This window comes from Cervus elaphus, chromosome 5, assembly GCF_910594005.1.
Source record: "Cervus elaphus chromosome 5, mCerEla1.1, whole genome shotgun sequence".
NCBI lineage: Eukaryota > Metazoa > Chordata > Mammalia > Artiodactyla > Cervidae > Cervus > Cervus elaphus.
The window spans coordinates 123588781-123616512 of record NC_057819.1 but is presented as its reverse complement, the minus strand read 5'-3'; the positions used below and the strand labels follow the sequence as shown (position 1 = coordinate 123616512).

The following is a 27732-nucleotide window of genomic DNA, read 5'->3' as shown; positions in this document are numbered from 1 at the left end:
TTCTTATATATGTATTGGACTAGGAAAACCACCCTTTGCAAGATTCCAGGATTTTAACATCATGTCTCCTTTTCTTTCTTTTAAATATCAGATATCAGTGTTAAAATGTTGTCCCAAGGCTCAATGTAATCAATAATGGTAAAAAGCTAAGACATAATGTTTGCAGAATTACTGTCTAAATACTGGCAAATTTGACCACATTTTAGGGGACTTCCCTTGTGGTCCAGTGGTTGAGACTTTGCCTTGCAATACAGGGGGTGCAGGCTCAATCCCTGGTGGGGGAGCTAAGATCCCACATGCCTCGGAGCTAAAAAAACCAAAACATAGAAGCAATATTGTAACAAATTCAATAAAGAATTTAAAAAAAGGTCCACATAAAAAAAATTCTTTTGAAAAAATGTTAAGCACATAGGGCCTTTTGAAAATCATCTTATTTCCCTAAGGAAGAGTATTAAGTAAGTTTTTCTTTGAAGGGCAAGTTGCCTTTTTATTTTTGTTCACGTTGGGGCTTAGTTCAGTTCAGTTCAGTTGGTCAGCCGTGTCTGACTCTTTGCGACCTCATGGACTGCAGCATGCCAGGCTTCCCTGTCCATCACCAACTCCTGGAGCTTGCTCAAACTTATGTCCATCGAGTTGGTGATGCCATCGAACCATCTTATACTCTGTCGTCCATGCCATCCAACCATTTTATATCCTCTGTCAAACTCTTCTCCTGCTTTCAGTCTTTCCCAGCATTAGGGTCTTTTCCAGTGAGTCAGTTCTTCACATCAGGTGGCCAAAGTATTGGAGCTTCAGCTTCAGCATCAGTCCTTCCAGTGAATATTCAGGACTGATTTCTTTTAGGATTGACTGGTTTGATCTCCTTACAGGCCAAGGGACTCTCAAGATCTCAAACACCAAAGTTCAAAAGCATGAATTCTTCGGTGCTCAGCTTTCTTTATGGTCCAACTCTCACATCCATACTGGCTCATATTCTCCCTTGTTCTCCAGTGTTTACCTAACAAGAGTATGTGGAATGTGTTATCTCAAACGGATCTCCTTAGGCAGTTCAGTGAGTCCAAGAGTCTTTTGTGAGAGTTTGAACCCATCAGTATGTAATGTGTGTGGAGGACTCGATGGGGGCAAGTGTGAACAGAATATTCTTTTACCATAACAGCAGTGTTCAGGAGAGAATGAAGATTATATGCAGTTCAGCTTACAGTGGGGCTCTTACAGCCACCGAGTTATTAATATAATTCCAGGAAATCAACTTTGGGTGAAATGATGCTCATAAAATAACATTCCACCCCCTCCAGCCTCCCTCCCTCCTGGTCCTCCTGATGATCAGCAGCCAATGGGAACAAAGTCATTTGTCCTCTGCTGCTTTGATACCATCATCACTATGTTCCAAATTAGTTTTAATCCCTGTTTGAAACCATACCTGTAGAGCAACTGAAATATATCCCTTTTTATAAAACAATTACTTGTTAACTATTTATTTGCTTATTTGTATCTTCTTGTTAAACTTCTGGGCATTTTAACCAGTACTTTGACTTATCTGATTTGTGTGCCTAAGGATACAAAATTAGTAACATTAAATCCCGTTGCTTCAAAGATGGTTAGTGTATACAGCGGCATACTTAACAGCACACCTTCATGACCCTTATGGAAATATAAAAAGCAATACCTTGGTGCTGAACTGGGCAACATACTGCATGAACCAATTTCATTCTCATTTTACTTGTGCTGAGATGAAATTGATGGTTCCTCTTAAATAGCATCATGTTTTGAACAACAGAACCATGTGATCACGTAAAACCCCTGCAGATAGTAGCACAGTGACCCCATCATTGTCTGTGTGTGTGTGTGTTATTGACTCAGTTGTGTCCAACTCCTTGCGACCCCATGGACTGTAGCCCGCCAGGCTCCTCTGTCCAAGGAATTCTCCAGGCAAGAATATTGGAGTGGATTGCCCTTCTCTTCTCCAGGGAATCTTCTCAACCCAGGGATTGAAACCGGGTCTCCCGCATTGCAGACAGATTCTTTACCACTGCACTACCTGGGAGGCCCATCAGTGTCTAACATGGTATAAATGAAGCCATGAGATGTCAGCTTCTTCTTTGTGTTTCTAGCTTCTTGTCATTTGCTCCCTAATGTCCGCACACTTCACTCTGAATGTTTAAACTGGATGCGGAGGCCACATGAAGGTGCTGAGACTGGGCATTAAGCCTCTCTAGTATTAACTGCTGTCACCAAGGTCATCAGAACAGCTCTTTGCTTATCCTGAGATTGCATGGACCTGTGGAAATAACTTGTTTTGTAGATGTATTCTGTTCGGTCAGCCTTTCAAGTACTTAAATTATAAAGATTTGTGAGATGCAAGTCCCCATCTGCTAAAGAGACACACCTCTTCTCCACCTCTTAGGGCTAGAGAAGAGGATGAGACTCCTCTGCTCACTGTGGAGGCAGCCAGCATCTTCCTGGGGGGTGGGGATCATAACGTCTGACTCAAAGGAGGAGGAGGAGGCTGCACCTGAGTTGATGGTCACTGCTGGTCTCTATGGTAGCAGAGCATCCCATGTGTCGGGGACCCTGAGGACTGAGGGAAGATGGGTGACTGAAAAGCAGTGGAGTGTGGAGTCGTGGATTGCAGCTGGAAGGTGGACTGTTCCATAGGACCTTGTTCCAGGGGTGTGGTGCCAGGTCGAGGGTCCTGTCTCCAAAGCCAGTGAGACAGGTTGATCTCTCCCCTGCAGGAGCATGATGGCTGATTCAGGAGACATGTACGTGGATCAAAATAGAGTTGGGTGCTGCTGGAAATGGGCATCCGGAGGCACAGAACACTCCCGGGGTGGGCAAGACCTGGAGGTGGCTGTAGCAGCGGCCCTCAAGTGGGTGCGGGCAACTCAGGACACCTGGGCGTTCCCAGCTAGCCTCTCCCTAGCCCGACCCACTGCCCAAGTGGAGAGCAGCAGGGTTTGCAGAGGTGACTCATAAAGGCTTTTCAGGGCCTTCTGATGCCTTCTTCCTACTGAAAAAAAAGGGGAGGCGGAGGTGGAGTGGGATGGAGGCTTTCCAGTTAGAGGCGATCTGAAGGCCTGGAGAGAAGGAAGAGAGTAGAGCGGACTCGGTCAGGTGGGGAGGGTGGGGTCCTTGCTGACTGGGGGAGGGTCAGTTGTTGTCACTTTGTTTTAGGCTCAGGAGGCTTCTGCAGTTGTGTGAGATGAGACAAGCTCCTCCTGAAGGAGTTGTTTCACTGGGGTCCATCACCAGTGTTTCAGTGCAGTTGAGGTTGCTCGTAGAGGATGTGCTGGGTTCTTCAAGTCCAAATGTAGCAGGAAAGTTGGCCAGAGGGAGTGAGGGGAGAGGGCAGCCAGACCCCCACACCCTCCAGCGACCCTTCAGGATTGAGGATTGGGAGAGGCCTTGAAGTTAGTTAAGAAGTCCTCGGTCACCCAAGGCAGTTCTAGAGCCGCTGGAGTAACAGCCAGAAGGCACAGGGCTACCTTGAGAAAGGGAAGGCCACACAGGCATGAACTGTGTTAAGGAAGCGAGGGGCAGAGGGGCTGAGGATCAGATGCTCTTTTCGGGGGAAGATGTATCACTTAGGAAATGGATGTTGGCTTTAAGTTAGTTGCTGTTTTAATGTTCCTCTTGTGTTTAATAGGCAAACATTTGTAGACTAGAAGGTAGATATCTTTCAGAGAGGAAACAATTGAGAGTTCAGAGGCTGAATGTTACCCTCCCACGGTGACTGACCTGACACCTAAACCAGAACCCATGAGTACAAGTAGGTTAACTCAATGAACACCCTCGTGGAGTGACTTCCAAGCTTCCTACCTGGCTTGGGAGTCCAAGGACAGATTGTGTATCGGGCATGTTAAAGAACACAATTTACATCTAAAAGGTAATTGGAAAATCAACCTGAATTCACTCATTTGCTGCCAGAATGCCAGGAATTGGCTCAGTTTCTCAGCAGGGCTCCTCCACCCTCAGGAACTGTTTTTCTGGTGGATTTAATACTGTGAGAACCCAGAGAAGCTGATGGAATGTCTGGGCTTCCTTCCCTACACCTGACCCAGCGTTGCCAGGCTTGGTCTGCCATGGGAAACCTGCCCTGGCCTGGTGCCTCTGCCTGTTCCCCACACAGTCCTCAGACCAGCAATGTTCTTGTGTCCACCTGCTGCTAAGTTAATGGGCACAGACTTACAGTTCATAAAGCAGCTGGAATAGCGGGTGCTTATCATGGTATACTTAATTGATATTTATCTCATAAGAATTAAAATCATGTCAGTGCTATTAATGTTTGGAAGCGTATTTGGGTTTCCTTTTCCTTGGTGTGATTGGAGATATGAGTGCAGAAAACCACATAGGGAGAGCTTAGGTGTTAGAAAGGACAGGGAGAGGATGGGGCTGGTTGTACAAAGTTGGTCCAACTTTAAATAGGAGACCTAAAAACCAGGAAGATTTAAATCCTAAGGAAGACAACTGCATAGGCTGTAGACCAAGGAAAGCTATGACAAACCTAGACAGTGTATTAAGAAGCAGAGACATTATTTTGCCAACAAAAATGCATATAGTCAGAGCTATGGTTTTTCCAGTAGCCATGTATGAATGTGAGAGTTGGACCATAAAGAAGGCTGAGAGCCAAAGATGCTTTTGAATTGTGGTGCTGAAGAAGACTCTTGAGAGTCCCTTGGACTGTGAAGAAATCAACTCTGAATGTTCATTGGAAGGACTGATGCTGAAGCGGAAGCTCCAATACTTGGGCCACCTGATGCAAAGAGCCAACTCTTTGGAAAAGACCCTCATGCTGGGAAAGATCAAAGGCAGGAGAACAGGGCGGCAGAGGATGAGATAGGTAGATAGCATCACCGATTCAATGGATATGAATTTGAGCAAACTCCGAAAGATAGTGAAGGATCGGGGAGCCTGGTGTGCCGCGGTCCATGGAGTCACAAAGAGTCAGACACAACTTAGCAACTGAACAACAACAAGGCCAAACTCATGCAGCTGGGATGTCAGCTGTGGTCCAGGCAGGCAGGAGTGCTCAGTCACTCAGTCATGTACAACTCTCTGCAGCCCCAGGCTCTTCTGTCCGTGGGACTTGCCAGTCAAGAATACTGGAACAGATTGCCATTTCCTACTCCAGGGGATCTTCCTGACCCAGGGATTGAGTCTCTTGCATCTCCTGCACTGACAGGTGGATTCTTTCTTACTAGCACCACCTAGGAAGCCCGGGAAGGAGAGACTTGGCTCTAGTATTTCCTGCAAGGCTGTTGGCCTTTATGAAAGAGCACAGGTTGAACTAAAACCAGACCTGAGATGTGCACACCTCTCATTTGTTTGCTGTTGAAGCTACTTCTCTGTTGCTTCTATTTTACCTGTTACACAGGGATGTACAGGCACTTCAGTCAGTTCTCTCCAGAGTCGGCTGTACCACTCACCCTACCTGGTGGCTCCCACTCCGCCTGTGGCCAAGGAGTCTCTCTCTTTATAAGCTTTCATCTTATACTTGTTCCCTCTTTTCTTTCTGCTTTCCCTGATCGAGTTTGAGACGATGCATTGAATTGTCAGGAGGAGTGCAAGGTACATTATTTGGGAGTTTGGGTCTAGTGGCCTTAGCCCCCGTGGGAATGCTGTGGCACATGTCTGTACACTTGGCCTTGTCATTGGGTGATTTCAGAACCTTCTGATCCTCAGCTTTCTCCCACATGAAATAGGAATAATAATAATAATAGCCAATATATAAGCTGTCTGACCACAGAAATTACTTCATTAATGACTTGGTCCTGATCTTAATCTTCCTTGAACCCCTGGAGACGCTGCTGAGCAGACTGAGGTTAGAGGGATGTGGAAGGGGGGTTGCTCAGGGTTGCCCAGACATCTCTCATCATAGTCTCAGCTCAGCTCACAGCTTCTGTCCTGAAATACCAAACCTTTGCCTCTTTTCCATGTTATGTTCTCCTCCCAGGAATCATTTAGGAGTTAAACCTAGGGACTGAGTCAGAGAATGCAGGATTTTTTAACAGTAAGAACCTTCCAGGTTTAAAACACCTGGGGCTTATTCCAAAGAGGCTCTGCGGTGGCCATTTTTAAGCATGGGTTTTGTCATGCACTTGGCGGGTGGGAAGTGGGCTGCAGCTGAAAAGTGTGGGTTCTCTCTTGGGTTGGAGCATGGCCTCACTGATGATGGGAATCAAGTGACAGGGTCTGAACTGACCAGGCATGCACATCACAATTGTCTGAATTTCTAACCCAGCCCCTGGCTCTCCAGGGCAGGGAGTCGTCTGTTGGTTACAGAGGCAGGAAGAGAAATGAATGTCTGCGTTACTCCAGTAAAGCGTCTGTAACGCGCTGGAGGGGTTTGTTTGTATCTTTTGATTGTGGAAGAAGTGTGACACTGCATGGTTCATCTTGGTCTCCAGTCCTGCTTAAAATTCCTTCCAGCCGATTTCTCCTCTCACTTGTATCTGGAGAAGAATCAGGGCTTGGCTCGGGGCCACCAGACGTGCCGGGACTTCAGAGTTCTGCAGTGACATCAGCTTCAGTTCTCTGTAATGGGGACTGACTGGTTCTAAAATGATCCACGCAGGTCGCCATGTAGCTCACAAGTACTGCTGCTCTCAGCGTATCATGGGCCTGTGTTTTTAAATAGGGTCAGCTCTCTTGAAGTTGTCACTTGAATGATAAGGTGGTACGGAATTTGGTGCTACAGCACCGCCCTCCTCATCACTGGGGTAGGGGTGGCCTCTGTTCACCTCGATTTTCTTCATCCTTGTGCACATGGGCGTAAGCTGACCCTTGGAGTGAACTTTCAGATGTAGACAGAAGATCAGCGGTCAAGGACGTAGCTTCTTAATACAGAAAGAGCCCATAAGGCGGCAAGAAAAAGATAATAATGAATATGATGGAAGGGTGTAACTTAAGTGGTGTTTGGCTCTTTAATTTAAAATAATCATTTAATCTTACATAAATTTAACTTTCTGGGTCTGCTATGGGGACATCCTACATCCTACATAAGGACAGATGAGGGCCCAGCTGCTCTGTATGAGAGTAAACAGGTGTGTTTACTGGCAAACACTCCCTTCAGTCATTCAGCCCTGTTTTCCTTTTATATTAATATAAATACTAGAGAGCCACATTCCCAGGGGACGGCAGGCTCCGCCACCGCCTCTCAGCCTTTCCTCAGCTCTGCTGGCTCATGAAGACGCCTGCTAAATAAGAACTATGCAGTGGGGCTCACGGAGGGGTTATTGAGTGAGAGGTTTGGGGTTCTTTGTGTTCCATTCAAAATGCCTGTCCTCTGTGGTCACCCCTTCTTGACTGCCAGCTCCCCCCAGTTAGGTTTGTGTGCATTCATTCCTTGGCTTTGTCCGTAGGCAGCGTAAATACAGTCTTTGTTTTCAGCTTATCAGGTAAAATTACACCTTAAGATCTGAATTAGGCTGAGGAGGCTGGAACATGTGAGGCTGTCCCAAACAAGCAGAATTCTAACTTTACCCGGTGAATTCCATGGAAACAGGCCCCAGAAAGTTTGGAAGAAATGTATGGAAGCTTGTTGTGTGCTCCGTCTTTTTCCTGTGGCTTGTGGTTGGGGGTCATGAGCATCACCTGTATGGAAGAGAGCTGCCCTTTGAAGAGAGAGGGCTGCTTTCTGCTTTTGCCAGTCGGCTCAGGGGCTTCATTGCTAATGACGATGGGGATGAGCTGGGCTGGGAGGGGCTGGGAGCCGCTCTACATCTTGACTTTCTTCAAAAATAGAAACAAACTGCTCAAGTTTTGAGAAATTAGATTGTTCCTTGGAACGTTTTCCTGACATTGACTCATAGACAGGATCACCTGCTTTGACCCTCTCTTTCTCTCTTCACTTACTTTTCATTACAGGGCAATTTTCAGCCATTCTACACAACAGTCAAGAGAATAATAAAGCAAACTCCCTTGTACTCGTAACCCCAAATCTTATAATTGTTACTTGCTCTGTCATTTTCTTTTTATGGCTATTTTTAGTAAATTATAGACATTATGCTATCTACCCATCAATACTTAAATACGCATTTTTAAAAAGACTTTTCTTCTTGTGACTGCAATTGTCTTGACCTTTTCATCTCTTCTGAACCAAAATGAAAGCACCCTTGTGGAGTTAGCACTGTTCCCTTGAAAGTTCCCTCTGCTTTCACCGGGCAGGTACTTAAGGAACCCCTGGGATATCCTTGAGTCTCTGGCCCTCGGAACAAGACAGATGGGGTCAGCTCATTCTGTCCTTTGGCAGGAAACTCAGATGAGGTGGTAGTGTGCGTTTCTCTGTCTAATGAAATAATTAGTTTTCCCTTTAGCTGGCTTGCCTCTGAAGCTGACAGCAGCTCAGACAGCTGACTCCTGAACCTCATTTATGTCTTGTCCTGGTTACTGGCCTAGAAGCTCCTGAGGAGAATTCTGTACATTTAAAAGTGATAGTTATTTAAAGGTTATAAATTAGAAAAGTCTCTTCTGCTTTTTTCCCCCTAATAATACACATGGCATACTTTTAAATTTAGCTTCAAATACCAGATAATTGACACACTATTTCATGTAGGTTTTTTGTTTGTTTTTTTAACCTGCTAGATTAAATGAAATGTCAAGGAACTTGCTTGTCTTATTTTAATAGCGTACTGCCACTTTGGGCTGTCTCCCAAAACTCCTTAAAAGCCTGACATCTCTGGCAGTGCACTTTCATGTTCAGAAGGATTTGGTTAAAATAGTCTGACCTGTGAAGCTTCCTCGGCATTACCGTCCGTGGAAACCCCAGTGCCAGCCCCTGAGAAGGACATGGCCGTGCTCAGTACAGCCTCTGCTCAGAACGCAGCTACCTGAGGACTGCAGAAAGCAGGCAGCACTTTGGGGACTGAAATCAAAAACTTTGAGTAACACTCAGAGTGGGGATCCGGTCCCGCGGGTCCTTTCCTGCGCTGGGTCTCCCAGCTCTGAGCCAGGTGCAGGCTGAACCTGCACAGGGAGGGCTGAGAGCTCGTCTTTCTCGCTGGAGGACAGGGTCACCTTTGTGTGGGAGAGAGCGAAAGGCACTGCACCTCCACGGAGCACCAGCCTGGGAGCGCTCTGAATCCCTTTGTTCAAGATTTTTTGTAGAACTCAGTCTCTAGCCCCCTTCCCTCCTGAGGTCAGAGGTTGGCGGTCAACATGTGGCTGGAAGTTCCCATCTGTTATCCAGTGTTTGGTCTTTCTAGTGACTGGCTCCCACCCTGAATCACCTCATCAGCCTAAATTCAGTTGTGGTCAAAGGGGGCTCCAAGAAGGAGACAGCATGAGCTTTGTATCCTCAATGAAGTTGCAGAAAAATGGTGTCTGGAAAAAAATGAATAAATATGGAGATTGATAAAACATTACATCCAGATGCAAAGAGAACCAGCAAAGAGAAAGAAAAAGTTTAAGAAATCAAATTTAGTTCTAAAGTTTGTGACCTTAAAATTGGTCAGAAGTAAAAGTACAGGAAACAGAAAGCAGTAAAAAAAATAGTGAGAAGCAAGAAAAATAAAATGGTGAAGATTCAACATGCAGATAATTATCCTTAAAATATGGACTAGAACACTTGGTAACAAAGCAGTGTGTTAACATAAGCCATATTTCAGTGAGTATAAATTTTCTCTTTTTCCTTATAAAGTTACCATGATTGAGGTACCAAACCTGACAAATGTAGTGTGTATACACATGCACACATGTGCGTAGACAAACAGTGCAGATGAATTCAAAATGAAATATTAGCACTTAGCATCCTGCAGTATAATAAGAGAACAAAAAACTTTGGCCAAGTGAGAATCATTCCAGGACTGCTCTGATGACTTTCTGTTAGGCTGCCTATTAATATAATTCATCATCTTAATGGGTGAGAGGAGAATAGTTACTTGATAAAATTAAAAATGAATTTTAATAAAACCTTATAATAAAAATAGAAGAATACTTCCTTTTACATAAGAGAAATTTTCTTTTCAACTAGCGGCTATCATCCTGCACTAATGCTTCAATACTGTGTTTCATTAATGTAATTAGAACAAAGGGGGGATGTATACTAAGTGTGATTCATCTAACAACTTCTGGAAATGCTAGTCAACATAATAATTAGGTGCAAAAACAAAATGAAAGTATACATATTCTAAAGAGAGGCAAATTTGCATTATTTATGTCTGGTCTGAATTTTAACTTTACACAATAAAAACCATTGGAAAATTATTAGCAATAACATGAACATTCAGCAAAGTGACTGATTACTAAGTGAACATAGATCGATATCATAAACCATAAAAGTTCAGGCTACCTCTGGGGAGGGGATGGTAGCAGATACCATGGTGGGGACACATGGAATCTTTCAGATTTTGTAATGTGCTATTTCTTAATCTGGGTGGTGCTTACATTTACTTTATTAGTCCTTAAACTCACATTTGTATCTTATATACTCTTCATATATGATATACTTCACAATTTCCTTAAAACTGTTACCCTTTTTATATATTAAAAATAGCAAGGAAATTTGGGGAAGGAAGATAAACCTGATTCACAGTAGCAACAGTAACAATGACACAACATAAATGAACTCAGAGTGTATTGGACATTTGTGTAGAAAATTCCATAAAACTTTACCGATTAATATGAAAGGATGTTTGAATAAATGAAGGAATTGACCACATTATTATTACATGGTGAGAGCCAGAAGATTAAGGATATAAATTCTCCATAAATTAAATCATAAACTTGATACATATAGATAAAGTGATTTTAAAGGTCAAGTAGAAGGATAAATGTTTGAGAATACCCATAGAAATTTTTTTTTTTAAATAAGATTTGTGAAAGGAAACTACTAGTTATTAAAATACATTTTGAAGGTTCAGGTAGAAAAAGAGCAGACATTCGAGTCAATGGAACAGAGTACAGTTCCAGAAACAGAACCTATTTAAGAATTTATCATTTGGAAAAAGAGTGAATTACTCAATATTCTTTGGAACACAGGGCTAAGCATTTGAAATTTTTCTAATCCTTACCTCTTACCATGATAAAATAAATTCCAAATATACTGAGGTTTTAAATGTGAAAAAGAAAACACAAAAGTACTGGAAAAATTATTAGGAGAATTAAAAAGCTATAAAGGAAGTGATAGGCTTTATTTAATACTAATTCTAAGTTTTGTATGGCAAAGAAAGCAAAAAACAAAACTTTAAAAAAATTATGAATTGGGGGAAATTGTGTAATACATAACAAAGCCACCGTCAGTTTTGTTAATGTATAAAACACTTTAAAATTAATAAGACAAGAACGGCATAAACAGTCAATAAGCCAAAGAAAAATACAAAGAACCGGAAAAATTATTCACTGGCATTTAACCTCAATAATAATCAAAGCAATTCCAATGATGTGTCATTTCTCACCTATCAGTAGTACAGAGGGTTGTTTTTCTTTTATGTTGATAAACACAGTATTTTCCAGAAGTTAAAAAGTGGATATATTCAGCTTTGATGTGACAGTAAATGATACTTTCCTCTGGAGAGCCATCAGACAATGGCTGGTCACTCAATAGGTGTACCCATTCATCAGGCAGTTTCATTGCTACAGTTACATCTTGAGGACAGCACACTCATGTTCATGAGAAACAATGTTCTGTGCCTCAGCTTTTATATTGTCCATGATATACAAGGGTAAGTTACAGAACAGCACATATAAACTACAGTCTTTTCATATAATGGAATACCAGTCAGCAGGGGAGCAGAGTAAATTCATGAAACCAGCGAAAGCATGGATAAATACCTAAAGCATCATGCTGACTGGAAGAGGTCTTATACAAAAGTACATACTCAATGAGTCCTTGTATATGAAACTCTAAAACTGAAGAGTAAAAATCAGTGGAAAAATCAGAGCAGTATTTGCCCCTGGGGGCAATGGGAGGAAGTAGGAATTGGCTGAAAAAGGGTGAAAGAAAATTCCCTGGGATGTTGGTAGTAGTCCCTGTAGGAGCTTGGGTACACAGGCACATGCATTTGTCAAAACCCAATGAATGAACAGTTAAAGATGTGTGCACATCATTGTATGTAAAATTACGTCAAAAGATAAGAAACAATGAGCAAATACTGAACGTTGGTTTGTGTGTTGAAGAATTTAAAGGGAAGTAAGTATACCACTTCCTCTGTCTCATGAAAAATGAGATGCACTGATGGATGGAGAAGCAGAAATGTGATAAAGCAAATTAATCAAATGCTGATGGTGGAGCCTAGGTGGTGGGATCCAGGAGCTTAACTCTAAAATTCTTTCAACTTTGTTGAACGTTGGAAAATACTGGGGGTGAGGGGAAAGCTGTAGTGTGTATGGCAAATTCTCTTATGGTAAGAAACAAAAGCTGAACAAAACCCAAGTATAGATTGATTGTACACATGTGCTGAGCACAGTCTGGATGCAGAGGGGCAGTCGGAAGTAGGATTGGGCTGCAGGACCAACTCCACTTTTCCATCATCTGTATTGTTTGGGCTATTCCAGGGACTGATTTTATTTTATCCCAGCACAAAATAAATCAGCATGGTTCAGTTTTCTGTAAGAGGTAGATATGAAAGTGTTAATAGTTATCTTAGATGTGGGGGTAATTTTTACTTGTAATTTTCTGTACTTTTAATTTTTATGATAAATGTTTGGGATTTTTTTCTAATTGGAAAAAAATTTAGTATATTTCCATTCTCAGAAACAATAGCATCCAGCAGTCATATGACAGTTTACAAAGTTACAGAGTCGAGTTTTCTTTTTAGCATCCATTAATTTGTTCTTCATAAAAATCTTAAAGCCAATCACTTGCAAGAGCAACAGGAAAAAAAAAGATATATGAAATATTAGGAATCAATCTTATACCATATTCACTTGTTGACACATTTATGGAGTATCAGAACTATATGTTAGGGCACCCTTCTAAGTACTGGAGACACACTGATGAACAAAATAGGAGAAGTCCTTGTCCTCATCGAGCTTATCTTCTATGATAAAGACAAGCAGTCAGAAATATATAATAAGGTAGCAAGAAATGCTATTTTTAAAAAGCACGGTACACGAGTAGAGACTGAAGGTGCTATTTTCTTAGGCTGGTCAGGGAAGGTAGAAGAAATCCGAGTAAAACAAAGGAGTAAACCTTCCAGTTATCTCGGGCAAGAGGGAGCAACCTGTGCAAAGGCCCTGAGGTGGGGCTGTGCCTGGCAGATGGAAGGAGGAGAAAGTGTGTCAGGGTGACTGGAACTGGATAAGCAGAGTGAGAGTGAGGAAGTGAAGTCAGAACAGTGACTGGAAGCCCAGGGCAGGGCCTTGGGAGGCTAGGCAAGCACCCTGCATTTCATCCTGCATGGCAAGATGCTTCTGGAGGGTCAAGAGGAAATGATTTATCCCCATATTTCCTCATAAAAGGCTCGCTGTGGCTGCCTGGTAGAGAATTCCTGGGAGAGAAATAGGGAGCACAGGCAAGAAAGGAAGCAGAGAGACTATTCTGGAAAATGTGGGGGATGCTGGGGCCTGGCCTGGGGCTGTGTCCTCAAGGAGGTGAAGCACATTAGGCAGCGTCAGGAGACCTAACGGTTGTCACAGTTGGGATGGGGTGCTGCTGGCATCTCACGGGTAGAGGCTAGGATGCCACCCCCACAGCAGAGAATGATCTGGCCCAGTGTCCTTAGTGCCCGACTGAGAAACCCGGCCTGGAGGGTCAGCGGGCAGGTGGTGAGCAGTGGTCAGGTGCTGTGTAACTTCCCCCGCAGTTCAGAGAGGGCGAGTCGGACAGAGGAGTCAAGAGTGGCCCAGCCTGTCGATGAGCTCCAGCAACCAGCACAAAGTAGTCAGCACTAAATGACTGCCAGCTGCTGTTTATTGTTATAATTACTAATATCCAGCTTTGCGGAATTGTCGAGCCATTTTTATTGTCTCTGATTTTGCCTGATGTCGTTCTGGTGCAAAGGGAATGAATACAGGCTGATGTACAGTTTTGTGGACTATCAGTCACTGGTTCATCCATGCTGCTCATACCATATCATGCATATTTTAAAGTTGCATAGTGTCCCTATTTTTAATTTCCTTAACTTTATATTTCCAGCAGATTTATGATAATACTTATTTCCCAGTTAATAAGTTATTTTTATAAAGTCTAAATGAAAAATGTGGTCAACAATGAATCTAGTTTTATTAACTATTTTTCTTTTGATTTTAGGTTAGAGTACTTTCCATTGTGAATGAGACACTGAGAAAGTCTGTATTCTGCTAACTTCCTCTGGTTTAGCTGTTCTTGTAGATGGTTTAATTGACCTTGTGGTCTCTCAGCTATAGGATTGGTCATCTTTGACTTTGCTCCTAGTTTGCGGGGTGCAGCTCTGTATCCTGAACCATGGTTGTAACTCAGGCCGCACCCCACAGTGGAAAGCCCCAGGTGTTCATAGCCCCCTAATGTGGCACTGGCTCTCCCTGTCTGTGTGCACATCTGCTGGGGAGCAGGTATGGAAACCTCTGCCCAGTGCCCTTCAGCTCTTATGTCCCTGGGGCTCCTTGGGGTCTGGTCCCAAGCCTGTGCCGTGCCCAGGCCAGCCCAGGATCCCAGGAGAGCTTGCTCGCTGAATTTGGCTCCTTCCTAAGACTTCCCCCGAAGCTCTGGGGTTCAGATCTCCTTCCGGTTGAGTTATGTCCCTGATGCTTTGTGAATTGGGGAGCATGTGTGGGAAAAACTGGTTGAGGTGGACCTTGTGCTGTTACTCTTCTTGTAAGGGTCGTACCTTCCCTTTCTGCCTGTATTTGTTTGCTCTTTGATGCTTTCAAGTGGTTGCTTTTTATATTTTATCCAGAGCTCACTGTTGTTATTGACAAAAGGATTAGTCTGGTACAGACTATTCTGTCATTATAGGAATGCCGAGGTCCAATCAGTAAGCGTGTTACAGAGAAAAAAAAAAAAAAAACGACAGAGCAGTCCTGTTTGCATAGGCCTCAGATTTGGACTGAAAAGTGCATTTCCTGTAGACCATTTCCATCCACGGAAAGATCCTGATTCACATGGAGCCACTGTCAGAGCTGCCTGTGGACGGTTGCAGTGATGTGTGGGACCGGGCGGGCAGAGCTCACCGACAGGGAAGGAAACAGGAGGATTTGTCCAGATGGACTGACTGGCCCGGTGAAGCATCTGGGCAGCCCAGCCGCTTGTCCCCAAGGGAGACAGGCTCTGTCTCATTCGTGTTTCTGCTGCTGTGTGAATGGAGAGCACCGGCCAGCTCGGCCACAGCCAGGAATGTAACTTCCTCTGTGGCTGAGCAAGGTGTTGCTTGCTGAGGCCGTGAGGCTGGCAGGGCTGGGTGCTCAGGGTTCCCCCATCCCAGCTGGAGGGCCACATGTCAGGAGCCAGTTGCACACCAGACGCTGTCGTCTTGGCCTTGTCTGTCGTCTTCCGATCTCTGGATCTCTATCTCCTTTTCGTTCTCCCTCATCCTTACCCATCCACTGTACACCTCTCACTCCATGTGCCCTGAATGTGGCCTGGTCCTTGTATTCATCCCCTCCCATGAGCACACTGACTTTCTCCAACCTTCCTCCACGTCTCACATCCATCTAGTGATGCGGAAATGCGTTTTGTGGGTGTATTTGCTCTGTGCCTGCTGCTCTTTTCATAGAGGGGGTTATTTGTTCTTAATTTTTAAAGCAGATGAATTAAATGTTTTACATTTCTCCTATGACCAATGCTAAGTTGCTTTTTCGCTCTTCATGACCATTGATTCTGTCCTGCTGCATGCCAATAGCCCTGATAGGAAGGAAGAGATGGTCTTCGACCTCCTGTCAGTGCACACAAATTAGATGACACCTGGCCAGTCCCCCAGTCCCAGTTCCCACCCCACCCCCACCCTGCCCAGCCCTCCAGGATGGCTCTGCAGCAAAGATTAAGTCTCACAGCTCCTGTGATTTTATGATAATTAAAATGATATAATTGAATTCACTTTTCTTTGTCTTCTCCCACAAATTTCTTTTGTGTGCCTGGGGGTGGTTCACTGATCCTTCCATCACTCTCTCCAGGTTTACTTGCTTAAGAAGGAAAAATGGAAAAGTGGAGCCTGTTCCATCATCTAGGTGGAAGCTTTCTGTCTGTGACTCACGAGGACCCACCCCCAGCCCCCCACAGTGGGGATCTGCCTCACCACCCGCAGACTTGTTTCTCTCCTTCCACTGAAGACCTCCAGTTGCAGCTCAGTGTTCCTGCCTCTTTGAGAGGTTGCAGGGAGATTTTCTTCATAAACCTAAGAGCTGACAGAATTAAGAAAATCTGGGTTTACCTTTTCACTGTGGCAATCCCCATGGCCCCCTTCCTCTCTTTGCTTTTTCTCTGGGACTGTTGTATTCTCCCATCACATATCCCATTGCTGTGATTCACTGTCTTCTCTTTCTCCGCAGGTTCTGCATGCAGAAATGCGTTAGTCTGGTGCCTGGAGTCACACTGGATTTGATAGAAAAGTAAGTCAGATTTTTACGCTACTGTGGCTTCTGGTGTGAAGGGGAGTCTCCATTTTTCACTTTCGGTTCTCAGAAGTACTTCTTGTCAGCACAGATGTTTCCCTTTCATGTGTTCTTTTGTTCTCTGATTAAGGCCTTGTTTGTGATTGTTACATAGGACATGCTAAATTTGGGCCATATTAAAAGGAAAAGAGTACAAGCTGAATCCTTTTGAACATTTAAAAATACTCTGGACACTGAACCAAAGCAAAAATGAATATATCGTTACACATACAGACCAGTCACTGCACATAGATATCACTCTGATCCTCAACTGCAACAGTCAGATCATAGCTTAGCATCTTCCCCATGTTCCTCAACTTTCCCTTTCACGCTCTGCAACCTTCCATTCCCCCTACTTAGGGGGGAATGTAAACCCAGTTTTACGTCCTATCTAAGGCAGGTGTGGTGGTCCCGGCAAGAGGGGTCCTTCATGATGTGTGGTGGTTGCTTGGCCTCTCCTTGTCCTTCCAGGTCCTGGGGCCTGCTTGTCTGCTCCTGTCATGAGCCTCTTTGGGTCAGTACACCATCTCACAGTTCTAAACTTGACCTGCATCTTATGTTCATTTGTTTGCGTGTTCATTTCATTCATCCCGATTCACCCAGGTAGTTCCTAACGCTTCTGCTCTGAACCCCATTTCTTCTAGAATTAACACACAAACTGTTCCCTAAGTCTTGATGTACAGAATCGTGTGGTAAAGCAGAAAGACCTGATTTTAATTTTTAACCTCAGGTAGAAAAAGCAAATCTAGGTTTCTCTCTTGGAAGACAACTTGCCTGTGTGTCAGGGGAAATGCACAAGAATATTATGCCTGAACGCCTGCCGTAAGGGCACTGTGGAATCGATCACATGCACTCCCCACGGGAGAATACAGAGGGAGTGGCCTGTTGTTAAGAGACTGACATGACACCCACCATGGGCTGCCGAACAGTGCATAACTCTGTGTGTGTGAATACATATCAACAAGACATGAAATAAAATATTTGCACTCCACTCTGGGTAGGAAAGTGGAATTTGGAGCAAGAAGCAGGGAGGAGCAATGATAAGGAACTGATTTTTTTCCATCTTGTTTTTTTAATAAAAATATAGATATGTAAAATATAGGTACAAATAAATTGAAAAGAAAGAACCAACAAAATATAATTAGGATACCTGCAAACAATTCATTGAGTATAATTCCTTTCATTAAATTTTGGATAAATGTCTAAGGAAATCATGTGACTGGTCACTGCATTTACTTCAGGATGCTTTTGTCCACAAGCAAAATGGGATATTGTGACAAGAAAGAATTAGCGTGACATTGATCAGTGCCAGCAGGACAAACAGGAAGGCCTGTGGTCCTTCTGCTTAGAGTGGGTCTTAGTTTCCACTGACCCACAGTTGAGGAGATTTCAAAGCCATTGCTGGAAAGGCAGTGCTGGCCGAGGCTGAGTGCAGGGAGGCGCTGATAGATGGGCCCTGCAGGCCGGGAGGGAAGCAGCGGGAGTTGAGGTTGGGGTTGGTACCAGCAGCAGGGTGGTGTTCGGGGCGCTGGCTGTGCTGGCTCGGCCAGGGCAGGGACCACAGACCTCACTGTGTCATGGTCACAAGGCTCAGGGAGGGTTCAGGTCTCTCCGCCCCAGTGTGTAGTACAGAGTCCACCTGTGCTTCTTTTCAAAGTCATGCTGCTCTGGGCAGGTGCAGCTGCTGATTTTCTCCACATCGGAGCTCTGGTGCTCTCAGGGTTACATGGTGGGGAGAGCGCGTTGGTGGCCTCGTGTCCCTGTTCTCGTCTTTGCTGGGGGGCCCATGCTCCAGGGGTCAGTGCTGTCAGGAAGCAGGGGGCTGGGTGGCTGGGTGCTGAGTGCTCTGTTAATCGGCCTCCACGATTGCCCTGTCCTGGTCACACTCACACAACTCACTTCTAGAGACAGAGGACCTGATCAGGGCCCCTCCTCTCGGGAACTGCTCCTCCCTGTTCTAAGCCAGCTTCACCTCCAATAAGGACTAAGACCGAGAAAACCATTTACAAGTGCTGGACAAACAAGGCAGCCATTGAGAAACAAACATCACATGGAGAGAAGCTGAAAAATAAGAAAGGGCTGGATCGGCCTGGTCATCTGGCCTGTTTGGTCCAGTTCCCTGACGAGATTTCAGAGTTTGGAAGCTGTCCTGTTAGAGCTCGTCCACCAGCGCTGCTGTGTTCTGTCTGTGGGTCTTTACTTCCCCCCCATTTCTGAGTGCCAGAGCCTCCATCGCCTGTACCACAGATCACCATAGACATGTAATTCTCACAGAAACCATTGAAACTGTGATAGAGTTACCTTCTTTCCTAGCGAGGTGACTTCTGGTGGCCTGTTCAGACAGTTCTGAAGAGGAATCTGGCATTCGGTTTGCTTCAGCTTCCTCGGTGGCACCTCCCACCTGGTGGTGTCAGGCCAGCCTGGTGGCCAGGTGTCTGGACATCTCTCTGTAGCCTTTCCTATACACAGGCCCTCGCTCTTCCAGACTTTGGTGTCTGAACAGCCAGTTCTCATCCTGTCACATTCTCAGACTTAAAGTGTGCATAGCACTTGACACCCTAAGCATGATCCACAAAAGAAAAAAATTGACAAATTGAACTCCATCAAAATTTAAAATGTTTACTCTCTGGAAGACACTGCTAAGAGAGAGAAAAGACAAGCTGCAGACTTGGGGGGAAATATTTGCAAATCACATAGCTGACAAAGGACTTCTATCCAGAATATATGAAGATATCTCAAAATTCACTAAAACAAAAAAAAATGGACAAGAGATATTTTACCGGAGAGGGTTTGAGGTTGGGGAGAAACCTTTACTCACAACTTAAACTGGCTAATGAGGATTGAAAAATAGAAGCAGACAACTCCTATATATGATAAGATTTTAGTATTTTTTTAATCAAGTGCAATTTTCGTAAATCACGACTTCAGAGTTTGTAGCCGCCCGTGTTCCCAAAAAACACCCAGTGTTGACTCCACCCTCCCCAGTGCTAAGTGACTTTCTCAGCTGATTAGTGTGACTTCTGGTGGCCCTTTGAAGGTTGGCTTACAGTGTCCTCTCTTCTCCGTCAACCCCTCTCCTGTCCCAGGCAGTGCTACAACGTTGGTGAAATGCTGAAAAATTGGGTGTCTATGTGTTTTGATTTAAAAAGAAAAACATCATTAATAGCACTCTGAGTGGGAATGGGGGCAGGGAAAGGGGGTGGTGGAAAAACTACAGACAGACAGACATGGCCAGCCTCACCCTCAGGAGTCATATTCACTGGGCGCACACCTCTCACCCCTGCATTTGTCACCATCCCCCAGGGTGGATTGAGGCTCTTTGGGCATCAGCTCACCCCCACAAATACTTCTGTTCTCTCACCACTTTCCTGAAACTGCACTGAGAATAATGGTTAATACTACTTAGCATTTCTGAAGCCATTGGATTTCTGATAAAGACTGGGGTGGGAGGGGATGGTTCACAGGGAGAGTGTCTTTCATACACTAGCCCCAGCCACCATTGGGTGAATGCCACCACACAACTTTTGGAAAATTGTGTAAACAAGTCTAATAGTGCAGTTTAAAAAGAGATCATTCCCATACCAGACAAGTTTGCACTTTAGAAAAGCTTGTTGTCCAGATTAATTGGGATAGGCTACAAGCATCCAAAATGAACCACACTTGCTTTCCAAATGGAGCTTCACCTGAGTGGCTCGTGATGGTGGTGACAAAAAATGAGTAAGAATAAGATATTTTAGAAACCTCAGAACCTCTCTGTTGTGAATAACTTTTCAAGGTACAACGGTTTGGGTCTGAGTCATTGTTCTCGGAATACAACTTAGCAAACATACAGTTCAGGTGAGACCCATACATGTCATCATTTCCAATAGGAAGCGCTATGTGGCTGCTCCCCTCATAGCCTGGCTGTAGTTAGGGTGAATGTGCAGGGTTGAATTATGTTTATTTTTTATGCCAGGACAAGCTACAGGCTTTAGTTATATGGCACTAGAAAAAATCCAGATGTATAGCTCCGCAGGATTCCCAGCCACTACCACTGTGAGATCTGTTTCTGAGTAGATACAAGTTCTTAATTTCTGTAGCTTTCTTGGAGAGATTTTCCATTTAAAATGCTATTCTGGGGGCTTCCCTGGTGGCTCAGTGGTAAAGAATCCGCCTACCAATACAGGAGACACAGGTTCAATCCCTGATCTGGGAAGATCCCACGTGCCTTGGAGAAATTAAGCCTGTGTGCCGAAACTGCTGAGCCAACGTGCCACAACTACAGAAGTCCCAGCACCTGGAGCCCGTGCTGTGCAACAAGAGAAGCCACCGCAACTAGAGAGTAGCCCCCATTTGCTGCAACTAGAGAAAAGTCCAGACAGCAGTGAAGACCCAGCTCAGCCATAAATAAATATTTTTTTAATGCTATTCTGTTGTTTTAATTTTTAGACTTTCCCCCCATCTGTCCTTACAGTCCATAAGAAGAAACATTGTCAAGAAGTAGGTGTGACCTTGAAGTTACAAGGTTAGAAAGAAACACAGCACGTCTGTGTTCAGTAGTCTTCCAGGCTGCCAAGGTTTCTGTACTCAGAGAACCTTCCTGGGGAAGATGTCTCATTATTTTCACCTATCATCATTTTCTGGAGACTTCCGGTCAAAATACGCAGCTCTTGGATGCAGCAGGCTCTCGGCGTCCGCATCTCTGGGGCTGTGTTTGGTCTCCAGTCTATGTGCTAGGGCCACTTGGGGTTCCGTCAGGATCATAACTCATTGTGATGTTTATCTGCCCGTGGATGAAGCAGGTTCGTGCGGGAGCTATCCTGTGCAGTGATTCCTTGCTCACTGGGCTGAGTGCTTGCACCGCTGCCACAGGCCAGGCTGTCCAAAGCTGCTTTACCCCTTGCCTCCGTTTCATTTGCAGTGTCCTCCTTGGATGGCCATTCTCGCCGTATCAAGCACCCTTTGTCCACTGGATGCCCATCCTCTGCACAAGCCCTCCTGCCTTTGGGACAAGGCCTGTGACTCACCTAAAGAGGTGCAAGGGACGTCCAACAGGGTGTCGTGGGCACTTCTTCCCAAGAGGCTCACCCTGCCCTCTGAGCTGGTGGAGCCTTTAGGGGATGAAGCGAGAACCTCATGAGGACTTCCAGTGCATCTCATTTGTGGGTCTAGGTTAATTGGCAGGCTCTAACTCGTGCTTAGTTACAATTATAGGATCTAACAGAAATTGGCTTTTTTGCTCAATTCCTTGGTCCTTTTTCATTTATTCTTCAGCAGCTCATTATTGCTAATGAAATCCTAAGCACTGTCGATTGGTGGGGGAGAGGACGAAACTCCATCAACAAGGAAGCACCTAAAAAGGCATTGCTGTGGGGGGAGTGTTTCCTGCGTGGAAGGTGGGATAAACCCGTGTCGGGGGCTCCTGGAGACACGTCAGCAGAGGGTTGGCAGGGCTGCCACTGACCTGTTGCTGGTTTCGCGAGTGTCTTAAGGCATTTTGCATCCAGTGTGAATCTCTGAATTCAGCTCACCACATGGAAATTCTTGAACTTGAGAACCTCTCCATCACCCCTAAATGTGAGGGTGACCCTGGTCACTGTACCACCTGACTAGAGTGACAGGTCACAACACAGAGATGAAACAAAACCTGAAGGACACCGGGTTGTGTTGTTGAGTTTTGTTTCCCTCCCTCAAGTTTAATGACCTGCAGAAAATAAGAGTAATGTCCATCTAGTCCTCTGCCCACCCCTTTCCTTCCCCGGGTGGTATCGGCTCTGCATGTGTGAGGGATGGTCCTGACACAGCTGGGTGAGTAGCCATGCTGCGGCCTGGCCTGCGTGGACCGGGGTGGCGGGCATGTGGTCTGAGCCCGCCGGCCTCACCTGCCACTCCTTCCCCTGCGAGCAGCTTGTGTGTACCCTGGTCTCCAGGGCCACCACTCCTTAGGATTGGAGCAGGCTCTTAATGTTGGCATGAGCTAGAGAGGGAATCTTCGCCCTGCATGCTGCATGACTGGCGGCCCCATCCAAGGAGCCCCGAGAGTCTCAGGGTCAGGAGCGTCAGGTGTGGGGGCTTGAAGGTGGCACTGGGCTTCGCCTGCATGACCTGCGTTTCCAGCCATCTTCCAGCACCTTCCCTGGCTGCCCCTAAACGATCAGAAATGCAGCCCGATCCTGTCATCACCTTCCTCTTTGCCATCACTGGAGAAATTGATTGAAAAGTTTCACACTTCTGAATTGCTGTACGGTAATTCTTTGATAAATGTGGTTTGTTTCAAACAGCTGCCTCTGTGCAGCAGCTCAGCATAAGGTTCCCCAGGATATCAGGGCTTAACCCCTTCCCAGCCTCGGCCACCTTTGTCAGATGTGCAAAACGTGTTGTTTAGAGTCTCAGCACCAGACCAGAGAAGGAGACATGGGTGGTGTGTGTGTGTTATAATTATTTAGCAATCTTTAAAGCTAGGGAAGGAATTTGTTTTCTAATTAAGCTGCTGTGTCTGGAAGTAAATTATAGTGAACCTTCTCTGAGAAATCTCCCGATTTCTAATTATCTACGCGAACGTAGCAGCCTGATGAATAGGCATGTTGCCACTGCAGTACATATTTATATTCCGAATCCTTTGAGAGACTGGCAATAAGATCCATGCTTGGAAATTAAGGGACATTTTTCATCCCTGAAACAAAGTAATGAAACGCTTAAACAGTGCTAGAAATATTAGGGTACTCAGAAAGCTCTGGGGAATCAGAAAGACGAGGAAGCTAGTCCATGAGGCTGTTAGTTAGTATTCTGATCACTGGAGGCACAGAGGACACCAAAAAATTATTCATAATTAACATCTATTGTGTAAACAGCATATTTTAAATAGCTAACAATCCACTGTCTTGAATAAAATGAGTTGCTGTGTCCTGCTTCCTCAGAACCTTGAATAGCAGTTTAGCCCCTGTTTAGTCCAGAAGCAGTGGCTGAAGATAAGCTTGGATTTGGGGCTTGATTTTCGCTTTGAAACCGCAAGCAATTTTTTTTTACTTAACTACGGTCTCCATCTTAAGAATCCTGGTCTCATGAGTCCTGCATATACAGTGAGGAAGAGGTCACAGGGGAGGAAGGAGAGGCTGGGACAAATTGGGAGATTAAGATTAACATAAATCCACTACGGTGTGTAAAACAGGTAGCTAGTGGGCACCTGCTATAAAGCACAGGAAGTTCAGCTTAGTGGTCTGTGATGACCTAGAGGGGTGGGATGAGAGGGAGGGGGAGAGAGGGAGGGGATGTATGTATACATATAACTAATTCACTTCATTGTACAGCAGAAACTAACACAACATTGTAATTATACTCCAGTTTACAAAATACATGGATTGTGGCTTGAGAATATAGGATAACCCAACGATTCTTTAGTTGAGAATTAAGAAGAACAAGAATAGGTGATATTTATTGGTCACCTGCTATGTACCAGGTACTGTGTTAAGGGCATTACATATATTCAGTCTCTATTTATTCCTGGAGCCTTTTGAAGGGAGGTGCTATTATTGTCCACATTCCAAAGAGACTGAGGCTCTGGGCAGGCAACTAGCCAGCCTAGTGTCTGTCCAGGCCATGCTGGGTGGTCTGTCCCAGCATCACAGCAGGAAGGGAAGTGGCATCCCATGGGGCTGGCGTGAGCAGAGGAGCTCAGCCTGGTGGCAGCCCGTGCCTGCCACCCCAGGCTCAGTAGCTGTGATCAGAATTTACTCCACCGTCAAGCCGGAATTGTACACATGTATTATGTTTGAAAGGAAAACTATCAAAAGATACCAGTCTTAATTCAAAAAGTACCTTTCTTTCCAACATAAATATATTGTATCGGCTGGTTGAAGGTGAAAATCAGTAATTCATTAATGCCTGCCAGTCACTGAGAAGATGAGTAATGATTCACTGGCAGCTAATTTGGAAATGAAGTGGGGAAAACAAATCCCCAAGAGACGGTGCAAGGGGAGAGAATGTGAGTAATTGGCGGAAATGTGGGAACACTGTGAAGGAAGAGTCACAGGTCCTCCCAGCCCCACAAGCAGGCGTCAGTCAGGCATCGATCAGCCTGGCCTTGGAGCCCCGCCTCTGGGGCGAGTGGCTGGACCGGACCTGGCTTTTCTGCCTGTCGCTATGATCCTGCTCAGGTCAGCAGGGGAAGGGGGGCGGATCCCCACACCCCATATGGTCCCCGTGGCCTGTGCTGATCAGCCAGCATGAAGGAGGCTTGTCTGGGAGGAAGTTGTAGATGAGCTGCCCAGGGAGCATGAGAGGTTCCTGGGACCTCCATGGGGTGCCTGCTCACCGCCCAGAGAGCGTCCATTTCCTTCTCTGTGGGACTGAATCCTGGCCTCTCGTCATCCAAACAAAGGCTGCAAAGCACCACTCGGGGCATTTCAGCATCTGCGGCACTCATTTCATCTCCTGATGCCCTGGGCGCCCTCCTGGTGTCCTGAGGAAAATGTGTCTGCAAGTCTGTAAAGAATGCGTCATCCACAAGATCCGGGGATACAGATGGCGGTGTGGGTGGCTTTTCTTAATGGAAGGCGGGCGTCAGGCGGTGAGAGGGGAAAGTCAGCGGGGGCACAGCATGTGCCTCCAGTCTCTCGGAGATTGGCCTTCCTTGTGGCGACTTTGTCTCCTGAGGCTTGTTGGTGCTCCAGAGACACTTATCACAGCAGGCCCGCGATGGAGGAGATGAGGCTGAGTCAGTGCCTCACCTCACTTCCGTCCCTACTGAAGCTTGCCCTGTCTCCCTCCTTTCTTGGTCTACTTGCCGACCTGTCTCCGAGAGCTTGTTCAGGTCCAGCTCTACACAACGGTCCTCTCTCTCACAGCCCGGCAGTGGGCGCCGTTTCATTGGGCGGAGAGGGAGGAGGCCAGCTGCATCAAGCAGTGGTCCCTATGCCTGTTTCTCAATGCAGGACTCGGAACCCTGCTGTCACCATGTGGGCATGGGCCTTGGCGCGCCCCAAATGTCCAGCTGTCCCTACCAGTCCAGGGAGTGACTGCTGGCACCATCTCCGTTTCAGACCCTGGAAACCATGATAAAAGGAGATTGAGTGACTTGTTCAGTAAGTGGCAGAGCCGGCTCCTGCCTGCTCCGACCACCACGCCGCATGGTGACTGCACCGGGTTTTCTTTCCAGAGACAACACTCACCCACTCTGATCTGAGCACATCATCTGAACTAGAAGCCAATGAGTCACACATGAGATGTCTGCTTTTGAGAAGGGCATCTGAGATTCTGCTTCCCTGGTGGCTCAGCTGGTAAAGAACCTGCTTGCCAGTGCAGGTGATGCAAGAGATGTGGGTTCGATCCCTAGGTCAGGTAGATCCCCTGGAGAAGGACATGGCAACCCACTCCAGTATTCTTGCCTGGAAAATTCCATGGACAGAGGAGCCTGGCGGGCTTTAGTCCATGGGGTCACAAAGAGTCAAATCCAACTGAACGGGTGCCCACACATAAACACACACATTCTGAGATTCCAGGCTTAAAAACATCCAGAATCAGACATATCTCTCTTGGGCTGCTCATTCATTGATTCAACAAAGGGTTGGTGTGTGGCCTTGCATTCTTACTGGGAGAAGGAAACATGAAGGCATAAATTTAAAAAATATGCAGTTACAAAGGAAGCTATGACATAGTGACTGGTGCTTCTCTGATTGAGCAGCTAGGAGAGATGTCTGGAGAGTGATCCACCTGGCCAGAAAGAGCCAGCCAGGCGAAGCAGTGGAGAGAGTCCCAACCAGGAGCCAGTTGTGCTCCAGGTGCAGCCCTGAAATGGTATTCATTGGTCTCAGTTCAGTTCAGTCGCTCAGTCGTGTCCGACTCTTTGCGACCCCATGAACCGCAGCAGTCCAGGCCTCCCTATCCATCGGTCTAGTTTTTAAAATTAACGCACTTAGTGGTTTCAAGATGGCTTCTTAGGGTCTGACTCAATTCCCTTCATCACACAGGGGAACTGATCACTTAAATGCTTGGTTAGTACCTTAATTGGAAGTGGAGCTAGACCATTTCCAATTGTAGTTGCTGGGTTGTATGGGTATGCGGTGACGTTTACTCTCCCATGCCATCCACCGGCAGGTGTTGGAGCGCCAGCAGTGTGTAACATGCCAGGTGCTGGGGGGTTGATGATGTAAGACTAATAGTATATGAGATGATGTGTCCTCTAGAGCTTAGAAACTGACTGAGGGGCTCAGGTTCATATCTGTAGAACCGTTAACAAGGCAGGTCTGAGCTCAGTAGCCTGCAAGCCTCTTAGAGCTAAGAGATTGGACTGGATACTCAGTAAGAGGTTTAGCTCCTCTCCTGTGTGGACAGTGTGTAGGGGGCAGTCAGTGAAGGCCTGTGAGTAGATAGCAGAGGAAAGAGCCTCAGCAAGCTGGAGATTCCAGGGCCAACTTAATGAAAGAGGACCCATGGGCTGGGCTTCACAGAGGAGGCAGTATTTGGTTCAGTGACAAGGAACACAGGCCATGCTTTGCTCTGTAACTCCGATAACCACAGCGTTGCACCAAAGCGGGTGGTGGTACAAAGCCTGGTGGACATGCTGTGTTTGTCAGATGGAGAATGGGTATAACTGGAAAGCCACAAGGAGGGCTGTCCCTGATCTTACCTGAAGAAGGTGGTCAGCTGGTCTTCTTGCAAGATCTTTAAGATTATTTCCTTGAATTATGTACCAGGTCACTTTGGTGTGCTGTGTATGGTATCTTAGAGCTGTAACGCATTGCCTTTTACCACCAGAATCGTAGTCAGAATTCTCCTTCTGCTCCGGGTAGTAGGAGCCTGTTTAGATGTGACAGCAGCAACAACTCACCTGACCTTTGCACATTCTTCATGTCGGCACCATTCGTCTGCTTCAACAAGGATGAATCTAATAATTAACCATAGATAGTAGAGCAAAATGATGCAAAAAGTTTTCAGAAATTCAGATCAACCATGATAATACTGTTACTAGAAATAATGAGAGCACAACTAAGAATTTGTTCATAAGAGAAAATTTTAAGGTGGACCCAGTACTAGAATATAAAAAGGTCTTGACAGGCTGAGGAATGAAATGCAGATGATCAAAATTATGTATATAGATCTCACAGTAGTCCCCAGAAATCACATGTGCAAGTTTGGGATTTGAAAAATCTGATATGGAAAAAGTCTGAATTTAATTTGGGTCAACTTCTCAAAATGACTGCTCAAAAACCAGAAAAATCTAGAGAAGGGAGGTAATAGACCCTGAAGGGACAA

General features: G+C 45.5%; 1 protein-coding gene across 2 annotated transcripts in view; it reads left to right on the top strand.

Annotated features, from left to right (window-relative positions):
• The window catches only part of RPTOR (regulatory associated protein of MTOR complex 1), a 315748-nt gene that overhangs the window by 170537 nt on the left and 117479 nt on the right, over positions 1 to 27732 (top strand). For both annotated transcript variants that reach the window (XM_043905267.1, XM_043905266.1), the window contains exon 7: positions 16402 to 16461. In XM_043905267.1, coding sequence (XP_043761202.1) covers positions 16402 to 16461 — 60 coding nt within the window. The remainder of the gene's footprint in view (positions 1 to 16401; positions 16462 to 27732) is intronic.